The sequence below is a fragment of the Prionailurus bengalensis genome, chromosome B3 (assembly GCF_016509475.1).
Source record: "Prionailurus bengalensis isolate Pbe53 chromosome B3, Fcat_Pben_1.1_paternal_pri, whole genome shotgun sequence".
In the NCBI taxonomy this organism is placed as follows: Eukaryota; Metazoa; Chordata; class Mammalia; order Carnivora; family Felidae; genus Prionailurus; species Prionailurus bengalensis.
In genome coordinates, this window is record NC_057355.1 from 61,570,184 (window position 1) to 61,593,162 (window position 22,979).

General features: G+C 43.8%; 1 protein-coding gene across 1 annotated transcript in view; it reads left to right on the plus strand.

Annotated features, from left to right (window-relative positions):
• Positions 1-22,979, plus strand: part of EHD4 (EH domain containing 4) — an 87,713-nt gene that overhangs the window by 48,720 nt on the left and 16,014 nt on the right. The window contains exon 4 of the mRNA XM_043554170.1: positions 15,860-16,272. Within this exon, the coding sequence (XP_043410105.1) occupies positions 15,860-16,272 (413 nt within the window). The remainder of the gene's footprint in view (positions 1-15,859; positions 16,273-22,979) is intronic.

Consider the following 22,979-nt stretch of genomic DNA (forward strand, 5'->3'; position numbering starts at 1 on the left):
GGCTCAGTCCTTTGAGCATCTGACTTCGGCTCAGGTCACGATCTCATGGTTCTTGAGTCTAAGTCCCACATCGGGCTCTCTGCTGTCAGCGAAGAGCCCGCTTCAGATCCTCTGTCCCTCTCTCTCTGCCCCTCCTCTGCACATACATGTATGTTCTCTCTCTCTCAAAAATAAATAAACCTTTAAAAATAAAATAAGTTACAGAGGTTAAAAGTACTGTATGGAATTGTCAAATCACTATGTTGTATACCTGAAACTAACATAATGTCAATTATACTTCAATGTCATGTCAATTATACTTCAATTGAAAAAAAAAAAAATAGATGCACTTCTAGTAGTGAAATTGCTGAGTCAAAAGGAACTCTGGTCTTTTTACTGTGTTAGCTGCTGACAAAATGCCTTGTCTAGAAGATGTACCTCTTCACATTCCCACCAACGATACAAAAGTGCCTGTTTACACCACACACCCTCCCCAACTCAGGGCATTACTGATTCCCCTCCCCTTATCTTCCCTTTATCTTTGCATTATCTAATAGGTAAATGGTATCTCATTATAATTCTAATTTTCATTCTTATTATCAGTGTGGTTGAGCACCTTTGCATATTTACAAATATTTTCAAGGTGTTTCCTTTCTGGAGGCATTTGACCATTTTGAAACAGCATTGGGTAACTACGTGTACTTTTATTTAATAAAATAATTGAGCCATTTTTTAAGTAAAGAACCCAGTGTGGATTAATATGGTCCCCACTGACTTGATCTGTCTTTCTATCTGTGACATAAACCCAGAAATAACTACCTCTGGGTAGTTTGGCTTTAGGAGCAGGTTAGCTGATAACTTAGCTGCTGGCACTGGCCTTCGTGACTGGCTGTTGTCCAAATGCTCACAGAACACTCACGCAACGCTGGAATTGTTTAAAAGGAGGAAAAGGGCAGGGCAGGGTATCGGGGGTCAGAAGTGGCTTGCAACTGTTTGTTGACCCCACCAGTTGTCATATTCTTGGTTTAACATTTCTCTTTAGAAAATGGTAGCTTGGAGAAATATTGTCTTTTTGCCCTTCTGAACCACGAAATGACAAGATGTATTGTCGAGGTAGGAGCTTTGTTTGTAAATATTTAGCCTCATCACGCGTGGGTGGAGACTGTGTCTTACTGGCATTTTGCCTCCATTGGAAAATGAGGAATGGGCAGTCTCCATGGGTGTGACACTTGATTCCTGGATTCTCTTACTTGTATTATTAGAAGGTTGGATCTGATGATCTCTTAAGCATTCTTGAATGCCTCCAATTCTGTGACTTTTCCTCTGGTAATTTCTTCCAGCCTAGAGTTGTTTGCAGTTGGGTGCCAAATTAACAAGTAACAAGTTTTTAATTAATGATTATTTTCATAATTAATGATAATTTTATCATTAGATGTAGTCACTGAGTATTCCTATAGCCACATGAGTGGTTTTACATTCTTATGCTGGTAATGTAACTAGCTGATACCTAGTATAGTTAACTTAAGATCTGGAAAGAATTCTTACTGATCAACTAACCCATCTGATATATGTAGAAACTGAGGCCCAGCAAAGTGAAATGGCTGAACCAGGCTCCAGAACTTGTAGGATTTTTTTGGTCAATTTTCAGCAAATTCCCTCTGTAGCAGAGAGCCTAAAATGCCTCATAATGTTGCTGTCTTTTTCCAGGGCTCATTCCTCTTTAAATGGACCTGCTTCTTAACCTAACTTTTAGCCTGATAAGGAAAACAAGATATGAAACCCAATTTTCCCTTTGACTTGGTCACATGACCAGATGCCACAGCATTCATCAGGCCCAATACTCAAATGGAACCTTTCTCCATTCCCCACCTGTCTGCCCTATGGTGTGATCCTTGATGTAAGGAGCTTCAGGGTCACATGGCCCCCATCTGTCCCATCGTTATCTTTACAACATCCCCAGAGGAAAAAGAGACAGGCTATGAGGTTAGCTTGTTTATTTTAGGAGGAAACAGACCCTGATAAGTTAGTTCACAGAGTTTTGGACTAAATTCCAAAGGAAGAAGGAGTTGGGGGAGGAAATAGAAAATAAACAACACCAAGCCCATCCAAGGACAGATTTGGTCCTTGGTTTTATTTAAACTGTGGAATGTTCAGTGGCCAAACCCCCTCAGGCCAGGCACAGGGAAACAGGGAGCTCTGTAACCACAGGGATCTTCTTGTAGCCAGTTATAGTCTCTCAGAGGTGGCCACTACCAGTTGAACACTTGGAGTTCATTGAACTTCCACAGTGTGTGCAGATATGGAGGTCACGGAGTTTGTCTGTTTCTCTTCTCTGGCTATCTTGTTGGTTCTCCAGGACAGGGTTTAGTATCAGCCCCTCCCCACCCCCAGCGGGAGCCTGGACCCCCACTCACTGCCGACCCCTTCCCCGCCCCTATTTACCCCCAAACCACTTGCACATCTGATCAGCTTTGTGGGGAGAGCTGGCTAGGGGTGAAAGGAAGTAGAGAGGCCAGCAAGAGCAAAGTGTCTGTGACTCCTCTCCTTACCAGCTTGTTTCCATGGCTCAGGCAAGTACAGCTGATGGAGGACTGCCTCTTCCCCCGGAGGTTATGTGTAGTGGCAAAGGTACTACTTCACCCACAGGCCTTCTTGAGATGGTGATAGGCTGGAAAAGGCTAGAAATCCAGACCCTAGGTAGAAACGCCATTATAGAAGAAAAGGAAAACCTTCCTTAGTAATATTGTTATCCGAGTCACATATGGACGAATAATTTTTACAGTCTGCTTATTCCTATTACAAAAATAATATATATTTATTGTAGAACACTTATAAAACTACTTTAAAAAATATCACAAAGGGGGAGCCTCAGTGGTTCAGTCAGTGAAGCATCTGGCTTCGGCTCAGATCACCATCCTGCAGTTCATGAGTTTGAGCCCCACGTTGGGCTCATGGATAAAAGCCTAGGCTGTGGGATGCAAGTGCCTGGGTTTGAAACATGGCTCTTAGGAAATAGCTGTGTGACTTTGGTAAGTTATTTAACCTCTCTGATTCTCTGTATCCTCACCTGTAAAAGGGGGACAATAATAGCACCTGTTTCATGGGGTTATTGTGAGGATTATGGAGAGTGTGCTAATAGAAAGCTCTCGGGGCAGTGCAGGAATATTGAGAGAGTTCAGTCATACTGACTGCCGTCTTTAATTTTTTGCTATCATTCTGTACCTACCCCCAATCACATTTTCAGAAACAGCCTTTTCCAGTTGCAGAGTAAACTCAGCCTGGAAATGATACAAGGACTCCTTGCACATGTTTAACTGAAGTGGCTGCTATTGTTAACAGTGACTATTTTTGAAAATATATATTTAATACCTGAGCAATCCCAGATATCTGATGTTTATTTTGAGATGATTTGTACTTCCTACAATTAGTAACAGCTCTTTTTTTAGAAACCCACAGAACTATTTAAGCAACTAAACCCTCTAATGTGCTAAAAATCAGTTACACTTCTCATTCAAGTTAATTCACTTTGTTAATCAGATTTATTTTACTGTTTCATATTTTATGTATGTATGTATGTATGTATGTGTATATATGTATAATGTTAAAATGCAATCCACCCTCTTAAATTTTGAGCGTTCAGTACAGTATTAACTCTGGGCACATCTTTTTTTTTTTTTTTCCAACTTTTTTTTTTTATTTATTTATTTTATTTATTTATTTTCGGGACAGAGAGAGACAGAGCATGAATGGGGGAGGGGCAGAGAGAGAGGGAGACACAGAACCGGAAACAGGCTCCAAGCTCCGAGCTATCAGCCCAGAGCCTGACGCGGGGCTCGAACTCACGGAGCGCGAGATCGTGACCTGGCTGAAGTCGGACGCTTAACCGACTGTGCCACCCAGGCGCCCCTACTCTGGGCACATCTTATACAGCAGATCTCTTGAACTTACTCCTCTTACTTAACTGAAACTTTGTGCCCCTTGATTAAGAACGTCCCATCCCCCTCCCCTGCACCGTGCCCCTGGCAACCACCATTCCACTCTATGATTATATGAGTTTGGTTATTTAAAAAAAATTTTTTTCAGTGTTTATTTATTTTTGAGAGAGAGAGAGAGAGACAGAGCATGAGTAGGGGAAGGGCAGAGTGAGAGGGAGACACAGAACCCAAAGCAGGCTCCAGGCTCTGAGCTGTCAGCCCAGAGACCAATGCAGGGCTCAAACTCACAAACTGTGAGATCATGACCTGAACTGAAGTTGGATGCTCAACCGACTGAGCCACCCAGGTGCCCCAAGTTTGGTTATTTTAAATGTTTTTATTATTATTATTTATTTTTGAAAGAGAGAGAGCGAGCAGTGGAGGAGCAGGGAGCGAGGGAGGGAAACACAGAATCTGAAGCAGGCTCTAGGCTCTGAGCTGTGAGCACAGAGCCCAATGCAGGGTTCAAACTCAGAAACTATGAGGTTGTGACCTGAGCCAAGGTTGGACACTTACCCAGTTGAGCCACCCAGGCGCCCCAAGTTTGGTTATTTTAGATTCCTGATGTAAACAAAATCATGCAGTATCTGTCCTTCTGTGAGTGACTTATCTCACTTAGTGTAATGTCTTACAGCTCCATCCATGTTGCAGAATCTCCCTTTTTTAAAGCCGCATAATATTCTGTTGTATGTATAAACCACATTTTTGTTATCTATTCGTCTGCCAAAGGACATTAAGGTTGTTTCCGTATCTTGGCTATTATGAATAGTACCACAATAAACATGGGAATGCTAATATCTCTTTGAGATCTTGATTTAAATTCTTTTGAATTTAATTCTTCTGAATCCCCAGAAGTGGGATTGCTAGATCATATGGTAGTTCTGATTTTCATTTTTGGAGGAATAAACCAAATTTCTTGAATACCTACTACATTCAATAGTAGGTACTGAGTACTGGGTATACAGTGGTAAATGGAATGAGAGAGTCTCTGCCCTCATAGACTTTCTGTCTTATAATCACCAAATAAATATATCATTGGAAAGTATAAGGGTTATGAAAGAAAAATCATTGGTGCTATAAGAATACGTCGCAGGGAACCTGCTTTAGATAGTACAAAGTATCCTGTGGTGGGCTTTTGGGTTCCAGCATGATTAAGACTTGGCCCCTGCTCTCAGGATGCTAATAATTTAGTGTAGTGGATGGGCTGCGGCAGAACACATATCTTCTCAGGAAGAAATGGGGAGAGAGGATCCATTCTACTCAGGTGAGAGGTGTCCCAGAGGGATAGGTAGCTGGAGATGGAGAAGAGGCAGGGCATTTGGAGCTAAAGAAAGTCTGGGCAAAGGTGCAAAGGCAGGGGACTGCAGAATGCTTTTGGAGAACAGCAAAGAGCCCAGTGTGGTTTATGGGGAGAGGAGGGTGAGGTTTAGCAAGAGCCCCTGAGAAAAGGCTGGAGGGGTAATGTGGTGACTAGTCATGGAGAATTTGTAGACATTTGCTCTAGAAGGAATCAGGGCACCCAAAGTTTTGGAGATTGTCTCTGAGTTCTGAGAAGGGGTGGGAATCATGTGAGGACGAGATTGGAAGGGAAGGATCCCGGGGACAAGAACTACAGTTAAGAGGCACTACCGGCACATTCACAATGGCTGTGTGGACAGTCTGTGCTGGACAATCGACTAAGTGCTGGAGGGACACAAAGATGGATATGACACCTAAGGGACTTCTGGGAGAGAGGCTAGTGTTACACAAACAAATCAGCCCAGTAACAGCTGCAGTAGGGATATGAGGGACCTGGCATTTGACAGGAGCTGCTAGTTCTACAAGGGGCAGGCCAGTGCCCCACCAAAGAGGAGAGGTCTGAGCAGAGTATTGGGCCATGTCCAACTGGGCAAGTGGCCTTGCCCACCCCAAGAATGGGGCCAGGGGCATGGGCAGGAGGAACCTGGCCTCAGTTCTGGCTGTCCTGCATTATCTTGCGTCCTTTTATTGACACACATCTTGTTTAAAACTCATGTAATTAGCAACTTGGCTCTGGGAAGGAACTTAAGCATTTTTTTTTCCTGTTCTATTAAAAACAGACTGCCAAATTTGTTTTCTCAGGGCCCCCGCCCTATATTTACCTGAGCCAGGGGGCAACTGTTCTAATCTCAGGTGTCATTTCCTGGTGGGTGCCTTCAGATGGAGACCATGGTTTCCATGGGGGCTGTGATGGAAGCCCCTGATTGGATAGAAGTGGCCCCTTCCTTCCTGCCCCCTCCTTTTGTTCCCAGAACGTGGAGCCAGGATGCCAAGCTGGGATCTTCCACAGGACAAATTCTCTTTCTCAGCTATATAGCTTGTGGGTCCCTTTGCAAATAGAAACTACATTTTTAACCAGTTGGATTGATGACATCTCTTGTTTTGTTCTAGACGAATAAAAGTTCCATTAGAAGGTCTTATAGAATTGATGGGGCGCCTGGGTGGCTCGGTTAGTTAAGCGTACAACTCTTGATTTCAACTCAGGTCATGATCTCACAGTTCATGAGTTTGAGCTGTGCTCAAACATTGGGTTCTGTGCTGACAGCATGGAGCCTGCTGCAGATTCTCTGTCTCCTGCTTTCTCTGCCCCTCCCCCACTTGCTCTCAAAAATAAATATAAACATTAAAAAAAGTCTTATAGAATTGAAATGTCTATAATTGAATGAATAAATGTTAAAAATACATTGAGCACCATGGGACAATCTGTTATGATATTGATTCCTGTGCCCTCCATACATACTCATTAATACACACATACATGCACTACCCCCACATGCACACACACACACACACACACACACACACACACACACACACACGTTTGAATGTATCCCAGGGTCTGCTGCATTCTACCTAGCTGGAACGGATTCTCATCCCTGACCCGTCACTGTGAGAAACTTTCTTATCACCTTGGCCAGAAGGTAGGACACTTGTGAAATTACACAATTCTCAAAGTTCCAGTGGATGAGCCAAATTTTACAATAACCTCTTTGGTGAAGACTGATTTCAACCAAAGCATAGGGCTCCTGCTTTAGTTAAATTCAACTCTATGCTCAGCAAGATGCACTGTGCAGTCCCCTTGATGAACAGATTTCAACTTCCTTGTCCATTCAGCAGTTTGTGGAGATGTGTATTTTTAAATAAGTTTAGCAGCCTTGAATTTGTTCTCTCTTCCTTCCCTTCCTTTCTTATGCATTTATTTATGTCAGTTTGATTGAAGTATAACATAATAATGCACTCATTTTGATTGTACAGTTTGGTGAATTTTGACCAATGCACACCCGTGTAACCACTGCCATCATCAAGGAATAGAAACTTTCCATCCCCCTGAGAAGTTCTTCTTTGTGCCGCTTTGCAGTCAGTCCCAGCCGCCCTCAGCCAGAGGCAACCACTGATGTGCTCCCAGTCACTGCAGCTTGGCTCTGCCTGCTCTAGATTTTCCTATCAGTGTGTATTCTTTAGCGTCTGGCTTCTCTCACTCAGCATGGTGTTTCTGAGATTCACCCGAGCGGCTGTGTGTCAGTAGCTCATTCCTTTTATTGCTGGGCGGTATTCCACTGTACAGTTTATCCGTTCACCTGCTGAGGGACATTTGGATTGTTTCCAGTTTGGGGCTATTATGGATAAAGCTAGCAGCCTTTGTTCTACAGACATATGTCCCTCAGCAACCATTCCAAGCACATCCTGGACATTTGATCATTATTAGTTCATCCACTTTTGACTTTTCATTTAAAATGTATTGTTAAATTTCAAAATGTTTATTGCACTTCTAAGTTCCAGAGAGAGAGGTGTCCCAAAAGGTTGTTTAAAGCCAGTTTGGGGAATTTGCAACAGTTTTCCACAGAAAACAGTCCTTCAGGAAGCATTTGAGGGCTGGTCTTGGTGAGCACTGTCTTGGTACTGTAGAGAGCAGGGTAAAAGGCCCCCGACCCTTGGGTGATCACAGCCCAGTGGGGGAAACGCCTGTGACCTCAGATGGTACAGTTCTCTGGAGAGCTACAAGACCCTCTCAGGAGCCCAGGAGCTGGGGTGATTTTTCAGAGGCAAAGGTTAGTCTGAGTCAGAGCTGTGGTATTTCCACTCAGAAGTGGGTGCCAGGTGGAATGGGCTATCTGTAAAAAATAACAGTGCGTGTCTGGACCAAAAACAGTCAACTCCAAAAGTAAAGACACTATGTAGGCCAAACAAAATAGAGCCGAGGGCTTTGTTCAGTCTCAAGGCCACTGGTTTTCAACTTTGTTTTAAGTGGTAGCTCTTTCCCAGACCCCCTTAGCATAGTGTGGCTGAACTCTAGTGATGATAGCGACCTGACCACCCTCTGTAACAGAATCTTCGCGAAAATTCATTACTCTCCCCCCACTGGGTCCAGTGTATGCTCTGGTTATCCTGGCCAGTCTGGCTATGCACAGGACTTTTGTAAGCCAGGGAGTGTCTGTGATTAGAATCATAGCTTTATTTTAGGAGCAACTCAGGGCCTTTAAGACCAACTGGTAGAACTCCATCTGTTTCACAAACAAGAAAAGAAAGGCCTCTGGATCTTTGAGGGTCCAGCAGCTCTACAAAATGTGGGCAGTTCTGTGCTCAGTTGTGTCTTTCATTAGCTGTCTTCTGAACACTGATTCTTTCACTTTGCTCAAGCATCATTGCCCTGTCACCTTTCCCCTAATTAATTGTGTTTTCTCCATGGCTGAAGACTATGCTTTGTCCCAACCAGGCATCTTTCAACATATATTATGCTCCCACCATGCACCTGTTACAAAGGTCTTTTAAATAACCAGTAGAGGGGCGCCTGGGTGGCTCAGTCGGTTAAGTGTCTGACTTCGGCTCAGGTCATGATCTCACGGTTCGTGAGTTCGAGCCCTGCATCGGGCTCTGTGCTGACAGCTCAGAACCTGGAGCCTGTTTCAGATTCTGTGTCTCCCTCTCTCTCTCTCTGACCCTCCCCCATTCATGCTCTGTCTCTCTCTGTCTCAAAAGTAAATAAACGTTAAAAAAAATAATAACCAGTAGATAACTTGAAAGCTTTTGGAGAGCTTTCTAGATGTCAGAATGATTCTAAATGTCTCTCGTATGTTAACTCCAAAGCCCCATGAGGTATGTGGATGCCATTATTAGCCCCATTTTTACAGATGAGGAAATGAAGCACAGAGAGGTTAAGTAACTTGCCCAAGCTCACAAAACTAGTAAGTGATGGAGCCAGGATTAGACCCCAGGCAGCTGAGTCCAAAGCCTGTACTTTTTTCTTTTTTTCCAGCTTCGTTGAGGCATAATTGACAAACAAAAACTGTATTTAAGATGTACAATATGATGGTTTAATGTACATATATAGTGAAACGATTACTACAACTAAGCTAATTAACACATCCATCACCTAGTTACCACCTTGTTTCTAATTGTGTTTAATTTGCATTAACTTTACATAGTATAGAAATATGTATTTGCAAAAACAGTAATCTTGATGAATATAGTCATAGTGCCTACCCTAGACTTATGTGAAGATTAAGTAAATGAATATATGTATACTGATGAGAACAGTGCCTTAGTAAGCATATTATTAGCACTACCCATTATTCTTATTATTGTCTATAACTTTCCAACTGTGATCACTCTTATACTTCCGGTTAAAGCAGAAATATGCATGGCCCTCTTTACAAATTGATCATAGAGTTTCCTATCATTAATGATGTATTGACTTGTCTATCTTAAATAACTTGTAATGTATTCTCACAAGTTCAGTAAACAAAACCACTAGGTTATTTTTTTAAGTTTCTGAGTAATGATTTGGTAATAGAAAATCATGCGTGTAAGCACATAATATTCTCTTAGAAATTATAGAATGAGGAAATCCATATATATACTATCATCAGGAAATTTCACTGCAGTTGTTTGTTTGGTTCTTTCTGTATTCTTTGCTGGTGCCTAGATCTTTCCCCCACTGGAAGATAAGAACAGGTTAGGAAGGGGAGCCTCAAAAATCTTTTATCCTAAGTGAACGACAGTAAAAGAAAAAAATCTGACCACTGCCTTCCCTTTGTTTCCTATGAACTGCTTTTGACTCAGGATTTATTGTTGTTGTTACTGTTTTTAATTGGAAGCACTTTGTCAGGAGATTTCTTAGGACACCTGAAACTAATATAAGATGATGTTATATGTCAATTATATCTCAATTTTTTTAAGTTTTGAAAAAGAGTAAGGCCAGTACAAAGCCCATACTCTTAACCATGTCTTGTGCGACCATGAGGAAGACATGGCCCCTGCGGCTAAAGAATTTATGATGCTATGAGAGAGACCCATACATCCATCTGATTATAAAGTGTAAGCAAGAGGTTCAGGGAGCTCAGATGAGGAAGCAATTGAGTTCACCTAAAGCAGGGGTTGGGGTTGGGGGGAGGGCACAGAAACAATAATAAAAGCTTATATTTACTGAGAGTTTACAAAAGTCCCAACATTATACTGAGCATATTAAGAGCATTTTCTCATATAATTACTCAACAGCTCGATTTTACAGATGAGAGAATTGGAGCTTAAGGAAGTTAAGTAACATGGAACTGAATCAAGGTTTGGCCAGGTGTATTTGAAGGATGATAAGGATTTAGGCTAGATTTCTAGATCCTAAGCCAGAGGGGAAGGGCTCACCGGGACTAAGGTCCAGTGTGAGCAAAGACAGGATAACTTTCCTAAATCTAAAAATCCATGTTAGGGGTGCCTGGGTGGCTCAGTCGGTTGAGCGTCTGACTTCAGCTCAGGTCGTGATCTCACGGCTTGTGAGTTTGAGCCCCACGTTGGGCTCTGTGCTGACGGCTCAGAGCCTGGAGCCTCTTCAGATTCTGTGTCTTTCTCTCTGCTCCTCCCCCGCTCACACTCTGTCTCTCAAAAATAAATAAAAACATTAAAAAAAATTTTTTTTAATTTAAAAATCCATCTTCAAATAAGCAGATTTAAATTCCATGTTTCCTCAATTCTGTGATGCACCATCTAACCATCTATTGGTACCTTTTTAGAATAAAAAGAAACTACTTTAAATGTGTTTTGCTGACCAACAATAATGTAGACGTAACTGTACCATCCCATGCCTTGGTACTCAGTCCTGAAACCGCCAAACATGGCAATCATCTGGAGGGTTTGCACAACGTACATCACCAAGTCCAGCCTCAGAGATTCCGATTCTGTGCTTTTAGGGAGGGGTCTACAAGTCTAAACTTTGGCAAGCGCCTTATATGAATCTAATACAAGAGCACATCTTGAGAATCAATGATCTATAGATCCTTCTGAGTCACTTTTCCTTCAGCGGGCAGATTAAATGACATCATTAATTTGAAGTCATTTCTTTAAAATCAGCTGGAATGGGGCTCTTGGGTGGCTCAGTCAGTTAAGCATCTGACTTAGGCTCAGGTCATGATCTCACTGTTTGTGGATTTGATCCCTGCGTCGGGCTCAGTGCGGACAGCTCAGAGCCTGGAGTCTGCTTCAGATTTTGTGTCTCCCTCTCTCTCTGCCCCTCCCCCACTCACACTCTGTCTCTCAAAAATAAATAAGTGTAAAAATAAATAATAGAAAACTTTTAAAAAGTAAAATAAAATCAGCTGGAACTTTTTGGTAGATAGGTACTTGGTGCCTATCTTAAATCACAAAGAATAATTGAGCAAGACCTATTCAGCCTTAAAAAGGAGAGAAATTCTGACAAATTCTACAACATGGATGGACCTTGAGGACATTGTGCTAAATGAAATAAGCCAGTCACAAAAAGACAAATGTCGTACGATTCCAGGTATATGAGGTACCTAGAGTAGTCAAATTCATAAAGACAAGATAGAATGGTGGCTGCCAGGGCTGGGGGGAGGGAGGAAAGGGAAGTTAATGTTTAATGGGTACTTAGTTTCATTTGGGGAAGATGAAGACTTCTGGAGACGGGGATTGCACAGCAATGTGAATGTGCTTAATGCCAATAAATTGTACACTTAAAAATGGTTAAAATGGTAAAATAATAATAACAACAAGTGTGCATGGAAGAAAAATGAGCTGACCAACCTCTCCCAGCTGTGGTAATTCTTTGCTTAGTGACACTTAGTGTCTGAGACACTTAGTGATTTCTTCACCTTTGATTATACTCCCTAATATGTAACAAATAATCCTTTTACACCTGCATGATGACTAATAGAATACATTTCTATCTACCTGTACCTTAAGTTTTCCTCATTACTTTAATTTTTTTAATGTTTATTTATTTTTGAGAGAGAGAGTGCAAGCAAGCTAGGGGCAGAGGGACAGGGAGACACAGAATCCAAAGCAGGCTCCAGGCTCTGAGATGTCAGCACAGAGCCCGACGCGGGGCTTGAACCCACCAACCATGAGATCGTGACCTGAGCTGAAGTCGGACACTTAACCGACTGAGCCACCCAGGCACCTCTCTCCTTGTTACTTTAAAACAAGAAAATGTGGCCATGCAGCCATTCCTCCAAAGATGAGTAATGGCTTCACTTACAGTAAACTTACATCTGGCAGCTCTATTCCCACTAACTTTTTATTTCCATGAAGTATTGGAATGATGTCTTTGACTTCTTTATTTTGTGTGTGTGATTTTTGCCTTCTTCTTTTTTTCGAAATGAAGATTATCTTTATATTTTTTTAATATAATTTATTGCCAAATTGGCTAATATACAGTATGTAAAGTGTGCTCTTGGTTTTGGGGGTAGATTCCCATGGTTCATCACTTACATACAACACCCAGTGCTCATCCCAACAAGTGCCCTCCTCATTGCTCATCACCCACTTTCCCCTCTACCCCACTCCCCACATCAGCCCTCAGTTTGTTCTCAGTTTGTATTTAAGAGTCTCTTATGGTTTGCCTCCCTCCCTCTCTGTAACTCCCCCCCCGCCCCTCCCCCATGGTCTTCTGTTCAGTTTCTCAAAATCCACATATATATGAGTGAAAACATATAATATCTGTCCTTCTATGACTGACTTATTTCATGGAGTGATGTCTTTTAAAAAGACATTTAAAATAACTATAGGAGCCCAAATTTAAGTGGAAGTTTAAATCCGTGGTAATGTCAAGGCCAGCCACTCAATCCGGGTGGTCCTTGGAGGAAGAGATGCGTGTCTCCATGGCTAAATTCACACATGTGCCAGTGGTGACAGTGAGGGGAGTGGCAAGTCTCTCTTGGCACTGATTGTAAGAGTATTTCTGAACAGAAATACTCACATGTGGAGAAAATTATGCACCAGCTGTGGTTTTTGGTAGCAAATCAAAGAAGCTAATTCTGGCTACCTGAGGCAGAAAAGGAAATTTGCAGAAAATCAGGTTGTTCACCGAGTTAATGGGTACGTCAGAGAGCTAGTCTCGAAAACTAGCTTAGGAATCCACCACCACTGGACTGTCAACTCAGCTCCTCTGCCATGAATAAATTCTCATTTTCCCTGTGGCTTTGCATCCTTCTGTCAAGATTTAACACCCCCCTCTGGTGGAAGGAGATGACTCTCTGGTTCTAGATCACCTGCCTGTACCGCAGACTGCCAACGAGTGGGGCAAGGGACTGTCTGCCACACCTTCAGCTTCTGTGATGCGAGGGGGACCCCACCCCTCCCAATAGGAAGGGTGTTCAGCAAAACTCAACTTGCATCCACTCCAGTGTCCACATGCAGCTCCTTCTAGTGGTCACTTCCAAAACATCTTACCTGACTACCAGGGCATAGCATCATCATTCACCTGCTGAGGGTCTCCTACCTGGGGTTTGGGGCTCTCTGGCACCCAAGTCTGTCTCAAATGACAGAACCATTTTGGGAGGCCTTATGTTCTGGCCCTGCAGGGACAGAGCTCAGAGTGAAATCTTGACTCTGAACCTTTACATACTACAGTGTGACCCCGTTCAGTAGGTCTTTGATCTTCCTCTGTTCTAACCTGACTACTGATAGTGATCAAAATAAACTCTGGCCCACATTCTGACAATTACCTTTGCCTTCCTTGTCCCCAGGGAATCAGGGAGTGCCACCACGAAAGACAGAATAGAGAAGTGAAAAGCACAAACGGGAAATATACAAACATGTAATGATGATAAACACCATATATAGGGCGGTGCTTTCCTCTGGGGGATGTGCTTGGGGAGGGGTCTACGGGGGCTTCAGCATTTCTGAATGTTTTGTTTTCCTTATTAAAATTGTGTCTGAATCCTTTCTTTCTTCAACTACTCCCCTTACACCTGTTCTTCAAATTTATGGAAACTTTAGTCAATCGGCCCCCTTTATTTTTGAAAATAGATCATTCCCTAGACACATTCTTATCTACCTCAGATCCCTCAGAGTCAGTCAGTATCCCAAATTTGGTATTAATATTTTTGTATGTTTGTATAGTATGTATCCATTGGCTCTTGAGTATTGCTTTGTTTTTTTAACATTTTAAGTGAATGTTATCCTACTGTACACATTCTTTTGAAACCTGATTTTTTACTCACCAGTCTTTTGGAGATTGGCCTGTGTTGACAAGTGAAAATCCAATTCATCCTCACTGCTGTATGAGTATTTTGTAATATAAATAAAGTAGACTTAAATTCTTTAAAGTATCTGAAGCAAACAAGGCCAAGTGTCAAAATTTATTAAAGTTATGGGTTGGGTATATCAGCATTCATCATATTGTTTTCGAGACTTTTATGTGTGTTTGGGAGTTCTCAAAATCTATTAAAAGGGGTGATAGCACCAAATAGGAGTCAGGAAAGTTGCCATCTGGGCTTTAACTGGGCTGCACTGAGACTGAGTCCACAGCTAATCAGACTGAGATTAAAAATAAACCTGGTCGGGACGCCTGGGTGGCTCAGTCAGTTCAGCGTCTGACTTCAGCTCAGGTCATGATCTCCCGGTTCGTGGGTTCAAGTCCCGTGTCAGGCTCTGTGCTGACAGCTCCGAGCCTGGCTTCAGAGTTTGTGTCTCCCTCTCTCTCTGACCCTCTCTTGCTCATGCTCTATCTCTCTCTGTCTCTCAAAAATAAATAAATGTTAAATTAAAAAAAAATTTTTTTTAAATAAATAAATAAACCTGGTGGCACTAGTCTCCTCTTATTTGCTTTTCATGGGCCTCTGCCTCCCCAGGGAGATGCCCAAAACAGGCCTTGACCATGGCCTGTGAGGAGTGTTTATGTAGCTGCACGATTTGGAGTATACTGGCACATGGCCAAACCGAACTAAACAGAGTCTGTTGTGGGCCTAGCCATTTTTAAAAAGAAATTGGCAAAAGACATTTCACACAATGGCTGTGAGACATGATTTCTTTTTTTTAATATTTACAACTTACTTAAGATATAAATAGTCCAAATGATAAATACTGGTCAAAGTTTGGGGCAGGCCAACCTTTGGCCTCCTTAACACTCTTAAAAACTTAGGAGAAGATAATTCTTCTTTTGTTGTGCTTACTAGACCCCCCATGAGACCTCAAGTGGCCCCCGGGTTTTCTTCCTTCACCATTTCTGCTTCTTTCAGAAAAGTGAGACTTTGGTAGAAGGGAGAACTTTTGACCCAGGGCCTGTGGTTTTACAGAGCCATTGATCAAGTTTGCCATTCATCCCCAGGGCTGTACCAGGTGAAATGAGAGACTTGTGGGGACTAAATGAAATGACAGATAAGGAAGTAAGCGATGCCCAATCAAAGTGCCCATGAGCACCTTTTCAGTTCCTGTTTCTTCCCAGGGAAGGGTTCCTAGGGTCCTCAGCATTATCTCCTGAATGCATCCAGCCCCAGGGGACTCATTTGAAGTGATTTTCAGTCCATGGAGCCTCCACTGCCTCCTTGGAAAGAAGTGCTCTGTCCTTGGCAGCTGCCAGAGAACCAGTGAGTCCCCAGCTCTGCTAGTAAATGCGTCTTCTGAGCAGTCGGCCACACTGACGTGCCCTTCTCTCCACCTAGGCTATGACTTCTGCCAGGTCCTACAGTGGTTTGCAGAGCGAGTCGACAGGATCATCCTGCTGTTCGATGCTCACAAACTGGACATCTCAGATGAGTTCTCGGAGGCCATCAAGGCCTTCCGCGGCCAAGATGACAAGATCCGCGTGGTACTGAACAAGGCCGACCAAGTGGACACACAGCAGCTGATGCGCGTCTACGGGGCCCTCATGTGGTCCCTGGGCAAGGTCATCAACACACCCGAGGTCCTTCGAGTCTACATCGGCTCTTTCTGGGCACAGCCCCTACAGAACACTGATAACCGCCGGCTCTTCGAGGCCGAGGCCCAGGACCTCTTCAGAGACATCCAGAGCCTTCCACAGAAGGCGGCCGTGCGCAAACTCAACGACCTCATCAAGCGAGCGAGGCTGGCCAAGGTGAGCCAAGGAGACACGGTGGGCAGCAGGGGATGCTTCCCATTCTCTCCTCTCTAACGGAAGGTGGGGATGGGAGAGGTTCCATTCTAGGGGACCTCAGGAATGGAGCACAGAAGAGGTTAAGAAGGGAGCCTCAAGATCAGTACGTCTGTTTAGGTTCTGGCTCCTACTCTGTGGTCTTAGGCAAATGAGTCAACCTTTCCAAACCTGTTTTCTCATCTGTAAAATGGACCCAGTAAAAGCACATCATAGGGTGCTTGTGAGGATTCAGGGTGACCTGGCTTGCAGAGCACACAGGAGGGATCATGCACTTACCACCTGGAAGCTGCTATTTTCTTAGCCCAATGGGAATGTAGCCAGCTGAACCAGAGGGGTGGCATTGGTGGGACCAGTATGGTGCTGAGATGCCAGCCTTAGTCACCCTGGGTCTAAGGCGCAGAACCCGATGTTACTGCCTGGAGCCAGGCAGGAAGCTAGATTCAGCCTGGCCCATGGAGTGTGCTGCTTTGGGGGTGGCACCCCATCCCCATTCTGGCTGGGAGCCTGTAAGCATGCCCGCCAGGCCTCTGGGCTCTTCCACCTCGTAGCTGAACCTTTCAGCAGCCCCAGGGGTGGGTACACAACAGGGTAAGTGGTCATCTGGTAACCACCCTCGAGTACTGTCATTGATTCTGTCACGTCTCTGAAGAGAGAACAGCACATGACTCCTCTAAGAAAAAGTATGGAAAAAAAGATGGTTCTTTAAAAGTTGTGTGCACATTTCATAAAATCATATTCCTTTGGGACGCCTCAGTGGCTCAGTTGGTTAAGCGTACGACTCTTAATCTCAGCTCATGTCTTGATCTCATGGCTGTGAGTTCTAGCCCCATGTTGGGGCTTTAAAAAAAAATCCTGTTCCTCTACTGCTGTAAGTGCCCCCAGAGTTTGTCTAGTCTCAATGATCATCAGAAGCACTCTGGAGCTTTAAGCAATGTAAATCCCCAGGCCCTGCCCAGGAGCTTCTGATTCAAGTGTGTCTGTGCATGTCTGTGTGTGTGTGTGTGTGTGTGTGTGTGTGTGTGTGTGTGTGTAAAGCTCCCCAGGTGATTCTGATAATCAGCCACATTTCGAAGCCAGAGGTCTATCCACTCCTGCAGTTTAGAAGGATGAGGTAGAATAAACGATTTCTCCAGAGTCATCTAATCCATGAGTAAAAATACTAGAACCAAAAGATAGCCCTCCTGCTCTCAGCCTTGCCCTGTGCCTTTGTCGTGTCCGCTGAAACCAGTCCACAGGCCTGCCTCTCCAAATCCACTCATACCCTGGTCAGGGTACTTCCAGTTTACTTCCCCTTTGTCTTCTGGTGGCAAAGAAACCATGTCCCCTCCCTTATCCTCTTGTTGCACAGAGAGTGACTTCTGGTCTGGCCTTGGGGTCCAGCAGGCCAGCCTTTTAGAATCCACTACCCCTTGCCTCATTCAGTCTGTATTGCTCAGCACCCCTGGGCCGGGACTGGGGAGCCTGGATGGTAGAAGAGGAGGCCCCAAACCGCCCATTACAGAGTGGTGAGCTGTGTGCTGATTGAGGTGTGGACACCATGCTCTGAGGAGGGGGTTTGCCAGGAAAGGCAAGAGGCCTTCTCTGAGGGTGACAGGCGGGCAGGCGATCGGCCTTCTAACGCCTCCTCATCATTGCCCAGCAGCCTCTATCTTCATGCCAGGATGCTCACCCAGCAGCATCTCTCTATAGCCAAAGAGATGCCTCCCCGGTTGCTGCAGCTCCACATGTAGGACCTCCATCTGCTCTTTTTCTCTCTGCTTGCCATCACTCCCGGAGCATGCTCACACGGACTCCTGGATCGCCCAGCTGATTCCCAGTCACCATGCACCCGCGAGCCACCATTCTTTATCCTTTCTTCCAGGCTGCTTCCTTTCTGGAGCTCCAGCCACTTTGTTCCAGTTCTGCAAGGCAGTGGTGCTAACCAGTTTGTAAATCCACTTATTTGCAGCTTTGCTGGTTTCTCTTGTGTGCTAGTCCTGGGCCTAATGCTTAGTGGCAGGAAGTCTGTTTTTTCCCCATTTGGTAACCCCTTAGCATGTGATATTTCTCTTCTTCAGCTGATACAGCTGAACTTACCCTTCAGGATACACAATACCCAACATTATTTTATAACCAAAGCAGAGATATCATGTGATAGCTTTGGAGACTTCAAGATTTTTTTTTTAACTATTTATAAATGCCCATGGACATTTCTATTTTACCAGTCACTGCTGAAGGCCTAGTGACTCAAGACGCAGCTGTATTCGGTCACATAAATAAAGAGCAAAGAGCTCACTGGGCATGCCAAGTGCCTTGGGACTTCTCTGCCCTCCTTGAGTATCAGGCCCTCTGAATGGATCAGCGTGGCCACAGAATGCTGCTCTGTACTGACACTGGGAATAATGAGAGCCTTGTGTAGATGCAGGGGGTGGGGAGCAGGGGCGGTCAACTTGCTGAGCTTACTTCTAGGAAAAAAGCTTGTCTTTTTTTCTTCCTAAGAATAGTATCTGGCTTGTTCCTTTTCATAAAGGAAAATGTGTGAAGTATGGATGTTTCCAGGCTGAGCCTCTCAGTGCCAGTGTGCTGGGCGGTACCATCCTGCGAAGGGGGACAGGAAACAGTCTCAGGCAGATAAGAAGCAGAACTCAACACAGTGGCCTTAGCCACTAACCAACGTCATCTGCTTTACACCATCTGCGATTTTATGGCCATTTGTAAACTTGTTGCCTAAATGGACAAGGAGTCAGTCGCCTGAGTTTTTCTCTTCTTAGCGTTTGTATTTCAGGAAAACGCTCTTTGATTTTGGTATATTGATCTTTATTTCTCTTGATCCGGTTTTGTAAGCCAACCTTACTGAGGGTCTGCAGTATTCCAGAAGCTCTACAATTTGTATTGCATGTGTTATTTCATCTGATCCCGCCAATAACTGCACAAAGCTGGGCATTATCTTTGTTTCTCATGCAAGGGAACTGTAGCTCAGAAAGGTGAAGTAACTTGCCCAAGGCCTTACAGCCCATAAGTTGTAAAATATAAATTCAAGCCGTAGTTAGTTTGACTCCTTGGTCTGGAAACCATTTACCTGAAATGCAGAGTGGACAACATCTATAATTTCTCATCGTGTCCTTACTTTCTGCATTAGTCTGCCATTCTGTGTATTCTATAAAATTGTTTATCCACAGGAACCCTGCAAAGTTTAGAGGTTCATCAAGCTGACAATTTGAAAACATGCGAAGGATAAGTTTTCAGATGTCACCTAAGAGATGTCAGATCTGGGTTGGGGTGTGCCCTGTATCTATTTATAGAACACCTTAATTCAACAGAAGTCACATCCCATCCAGAAGTAAAGAAGTGTTATCACTAATGTCCTGCTGGGTTCCACAGTGATCAAACTCAAGGTGTCCTAAAAAGGACACTTTAATAATTGAAAAATGGCACTCTTACCAAAGATCTCTTGAAATGTAATGGTTTCCCTGCTTCTTCTTAATATATATATATATTTTTTTCACAACTCTCTATTTCAAGGAATGAGAAAACCTTAGAGTGGGTTTTTTGGTTAACCTCAAAGATCACATCTTCATGATATCAATATGCATCCTTTTTTGAAGACTGTTTACAATCTAAAATGCTAATCAAAGCTCATTTCATGATTCTTTGGGCTATTTTGGGAAAGCCCAAAAAAGTATTTAAAAAATATAATTCAGTTTTATTCAGCTATAATTAAAATAGCCAAAGTAGGGAAATTAGACTCTTGCAAACAAATCCCAAATAATAATGCTTATGGAATAAACGAACAAAAATAAAAAGTGAGGACTCCACCCTTTATAAACATTGCCCAAGAGTAGGAAAAGTTCCCACCCCTTTACAGATCTTCACCCAACAACAACAACAACAAAAAAAAACATTTAAGGAAGGAACAGCTAAAAGTGAGAAAGAAAAGGAGAGGTCAGTGATTTTCAGGGTTCACCCTAGCTCTGTGGCACTTAGTTTTGTCTTCAAAGCGTGTTCTCCAGTCACGTGTAAAACCCAGGGCCCAGCTTTCCAATCTGTCTGCACTGCCAATTCCTTCTGTACAGAAGTTAGATGTTTTGAAATTCGCCAAATGGACCCAGGCTAAGGTGTGAAAATCCTTCTACGGTGGCCGATGGTGACCCACTAATGCTTAGCCTACCAAGGGACTTTTAAAAATAGCTCCGTCAGCTGTGGGTATGTGTGTCAGTATTTGTGTCCATGTAGGGAAGCCTGTCTCTTTGAAGGCTGACCTCAAATGAGTGAGTGGGTGGGCCCCCTTGAGTCCCCTTTAAGCTGTTCAGAATCAGGTGCTATGGGTGCCAGCTTTGATTGCAACAGACTAACAAACCCCCTGCTCCATGGGAACCAAGAGCTGCCTTTTTCTGCCTCTTACAGTCTCACAGTCTTACTACCCCATGGGTCCACCTTTTGGGTCTCTACTGCATTAACTGATTTTTTCTATATCCCCATAAACCCAATTTTGAAATATGGTGATCCCCTGATGTTAAATGCTCTATGCAAGTTTTAAGCTGGGCCTACAAAGATGCAGGTCTCCAACAGGTTGTGTTAGCTAACAGATGAGGTCACATAGTATGACCTACACATAGTGTGGAACCATGTTCTCCCAGCCTGAATCCTCCCCTCCAAACTGCTCCCCAAATTCCATGAGGATTTCCACTCCTACTGACCATAAGCACTGGAAGCTTCCAGCACTCGCTGCCTGGGGTTGCCCTCCACACCCAGGATGGATATATCCAATATCACTCTGAGTACATGCTTCTCCACCTTGGATATATATGAACACTTGTCACTGGACACAGTTAATGCAATTGTAGCAAAGTATATATGTGAACTAGATATAAATCCATGTATATTTAAAGGGAAGGACATCTCGGGGCACCTGGGTGACTCATTCGGTTAAGCGTCTGACTTCAGCTTAGGTCATGATCTCGCGGTCTGTGAGTTTGAGCCCTGCTTGGAGCTCTGTATTGACAGCTCAGAGCCTGCTTCAGGTTCTGTGTCTCCCTCTCTCTCTCTGCTCCTCCCCCATTCATGCACTTTCTCTCTCTGTCCCTCAAAAATGAATAAATGTTAAAAAAAATTTTTTTTAATAATAAAGGGAAGGACATCTCTTTTTGCTCATTGAGTTATAGCCCATAAAGAAACTGACATTGTGATCCACTTGATCTATCCTCAGTCATCACCATTGGATGAAGTGGGGCTTTCCCAGTTTTACACATAAGAATGTTCAAAAGCCAACCAGGGTTCAATGTCACTGACTTGTGAATGAAGCTCTTGGGACCCAGATTCATCCTATTACTATTCAAATACATAGAACTTATTAACTTTTCAGTAACTATTAATAACTCAGTAAGAGTTTATTCATTATTCAGTAAGAACTAAACAACCACAAGCCTTCTCTGGCATTACGAACCCTCCAGCTGTTGGTCTTTGGCCATTAGGCAATAACAAGCAACATTTTTACTCCTCTTTCTGGTGTATCCAAGTCCATGATCTCTTTTGATTCTCATACCAACAACCCTGTGAGGTAGGAGTTAAAACTTCCAGTCTGTGCATGAGTAAGCTGAGGTGGAGGGCTAGAGTCACCTGGCATTGCTCAACAAGAGGCAGGGGTGGCAGGGCGTGAACTTGGCCTTCCAGCCCCAGGTCTCATCATGCCTCTCCTTCTCCTCTTTCTCTTCCCTCTTGTCTTTCCTGTCCCCCTTCTTCTCAGTTTTCTGTCATTATAAAGAGGAAAATATTTCAGACTGTTTGCACCTCCTTCCCCAGGACCATCGCCTGGTCTGGCCCTCAGTCCTGTGTTTATCTGGAAAGACTTCTTTGACACAGAAGGGCAGGAATGAGCCTCCAGGCTGTCCCCTCTGTTTACCAAAAGTCCTTAGAAAATTACAAGGTGCCATCCTGCCAGAAGAGTGCCGTCTTCACCCACATCCTATGTGGTGTTCATAGTGTTGTGTGCCATAATATATGCATTTGTGGGGGGGGGGGAGGGAGGGAGACTAAATGCCCTTCCCACGGTGTCCCTGGGAGTTAGGGACAATCAAAAGCCAAAGTTTTTGGCTTAAGCCAAAACAAAAGCCTCAAGTCGCAGTTTCCCACACTGTTGTCCCATAGGACACAGTTCATTTTCAATTCCAGATTTCCAACACCTTTAGTAACATTTTTTAATTCATACCCACAGAAAGCAATTAAGTCTGTAAGGACAGGAATGAGACAGTTGAATGCCAGTGCCGGCTTTGCACCTCCTAACTGGCTCTGTGACCTTGAGTAAGTCATATGAATTTCCTGGAACCAGGAGTTCAGTTAGGTACAGGGGGTCCCTTCCAGATTTAATGTTCCATGACTCTAAGGATTATAATTTACCTTATGACTTGATAAGCTTCTTAAAGGCAGGGCCCGTACAATAGTATCTGACCCTGTGTTATTGTCTTAGGCTGTCCATGGAAGGGCAGGAGGGGTTGGCCATGCAGAGGCAGCACAACAGGAGACTCTCACAAAATAGGCCAGTAGAACATTCTGGAAGTGGAGGTTGAGGCTGAGAGCAGACTGCAAGCATGAACAAGGTACCTGAGGGTCCTGACTCAGTGCCAGACAAAGTGGAAGGAGGAAAGAATGGGGGCCTGGTGCAGGAACCGGCCAGTTCCTGTCAGGGCACCGGA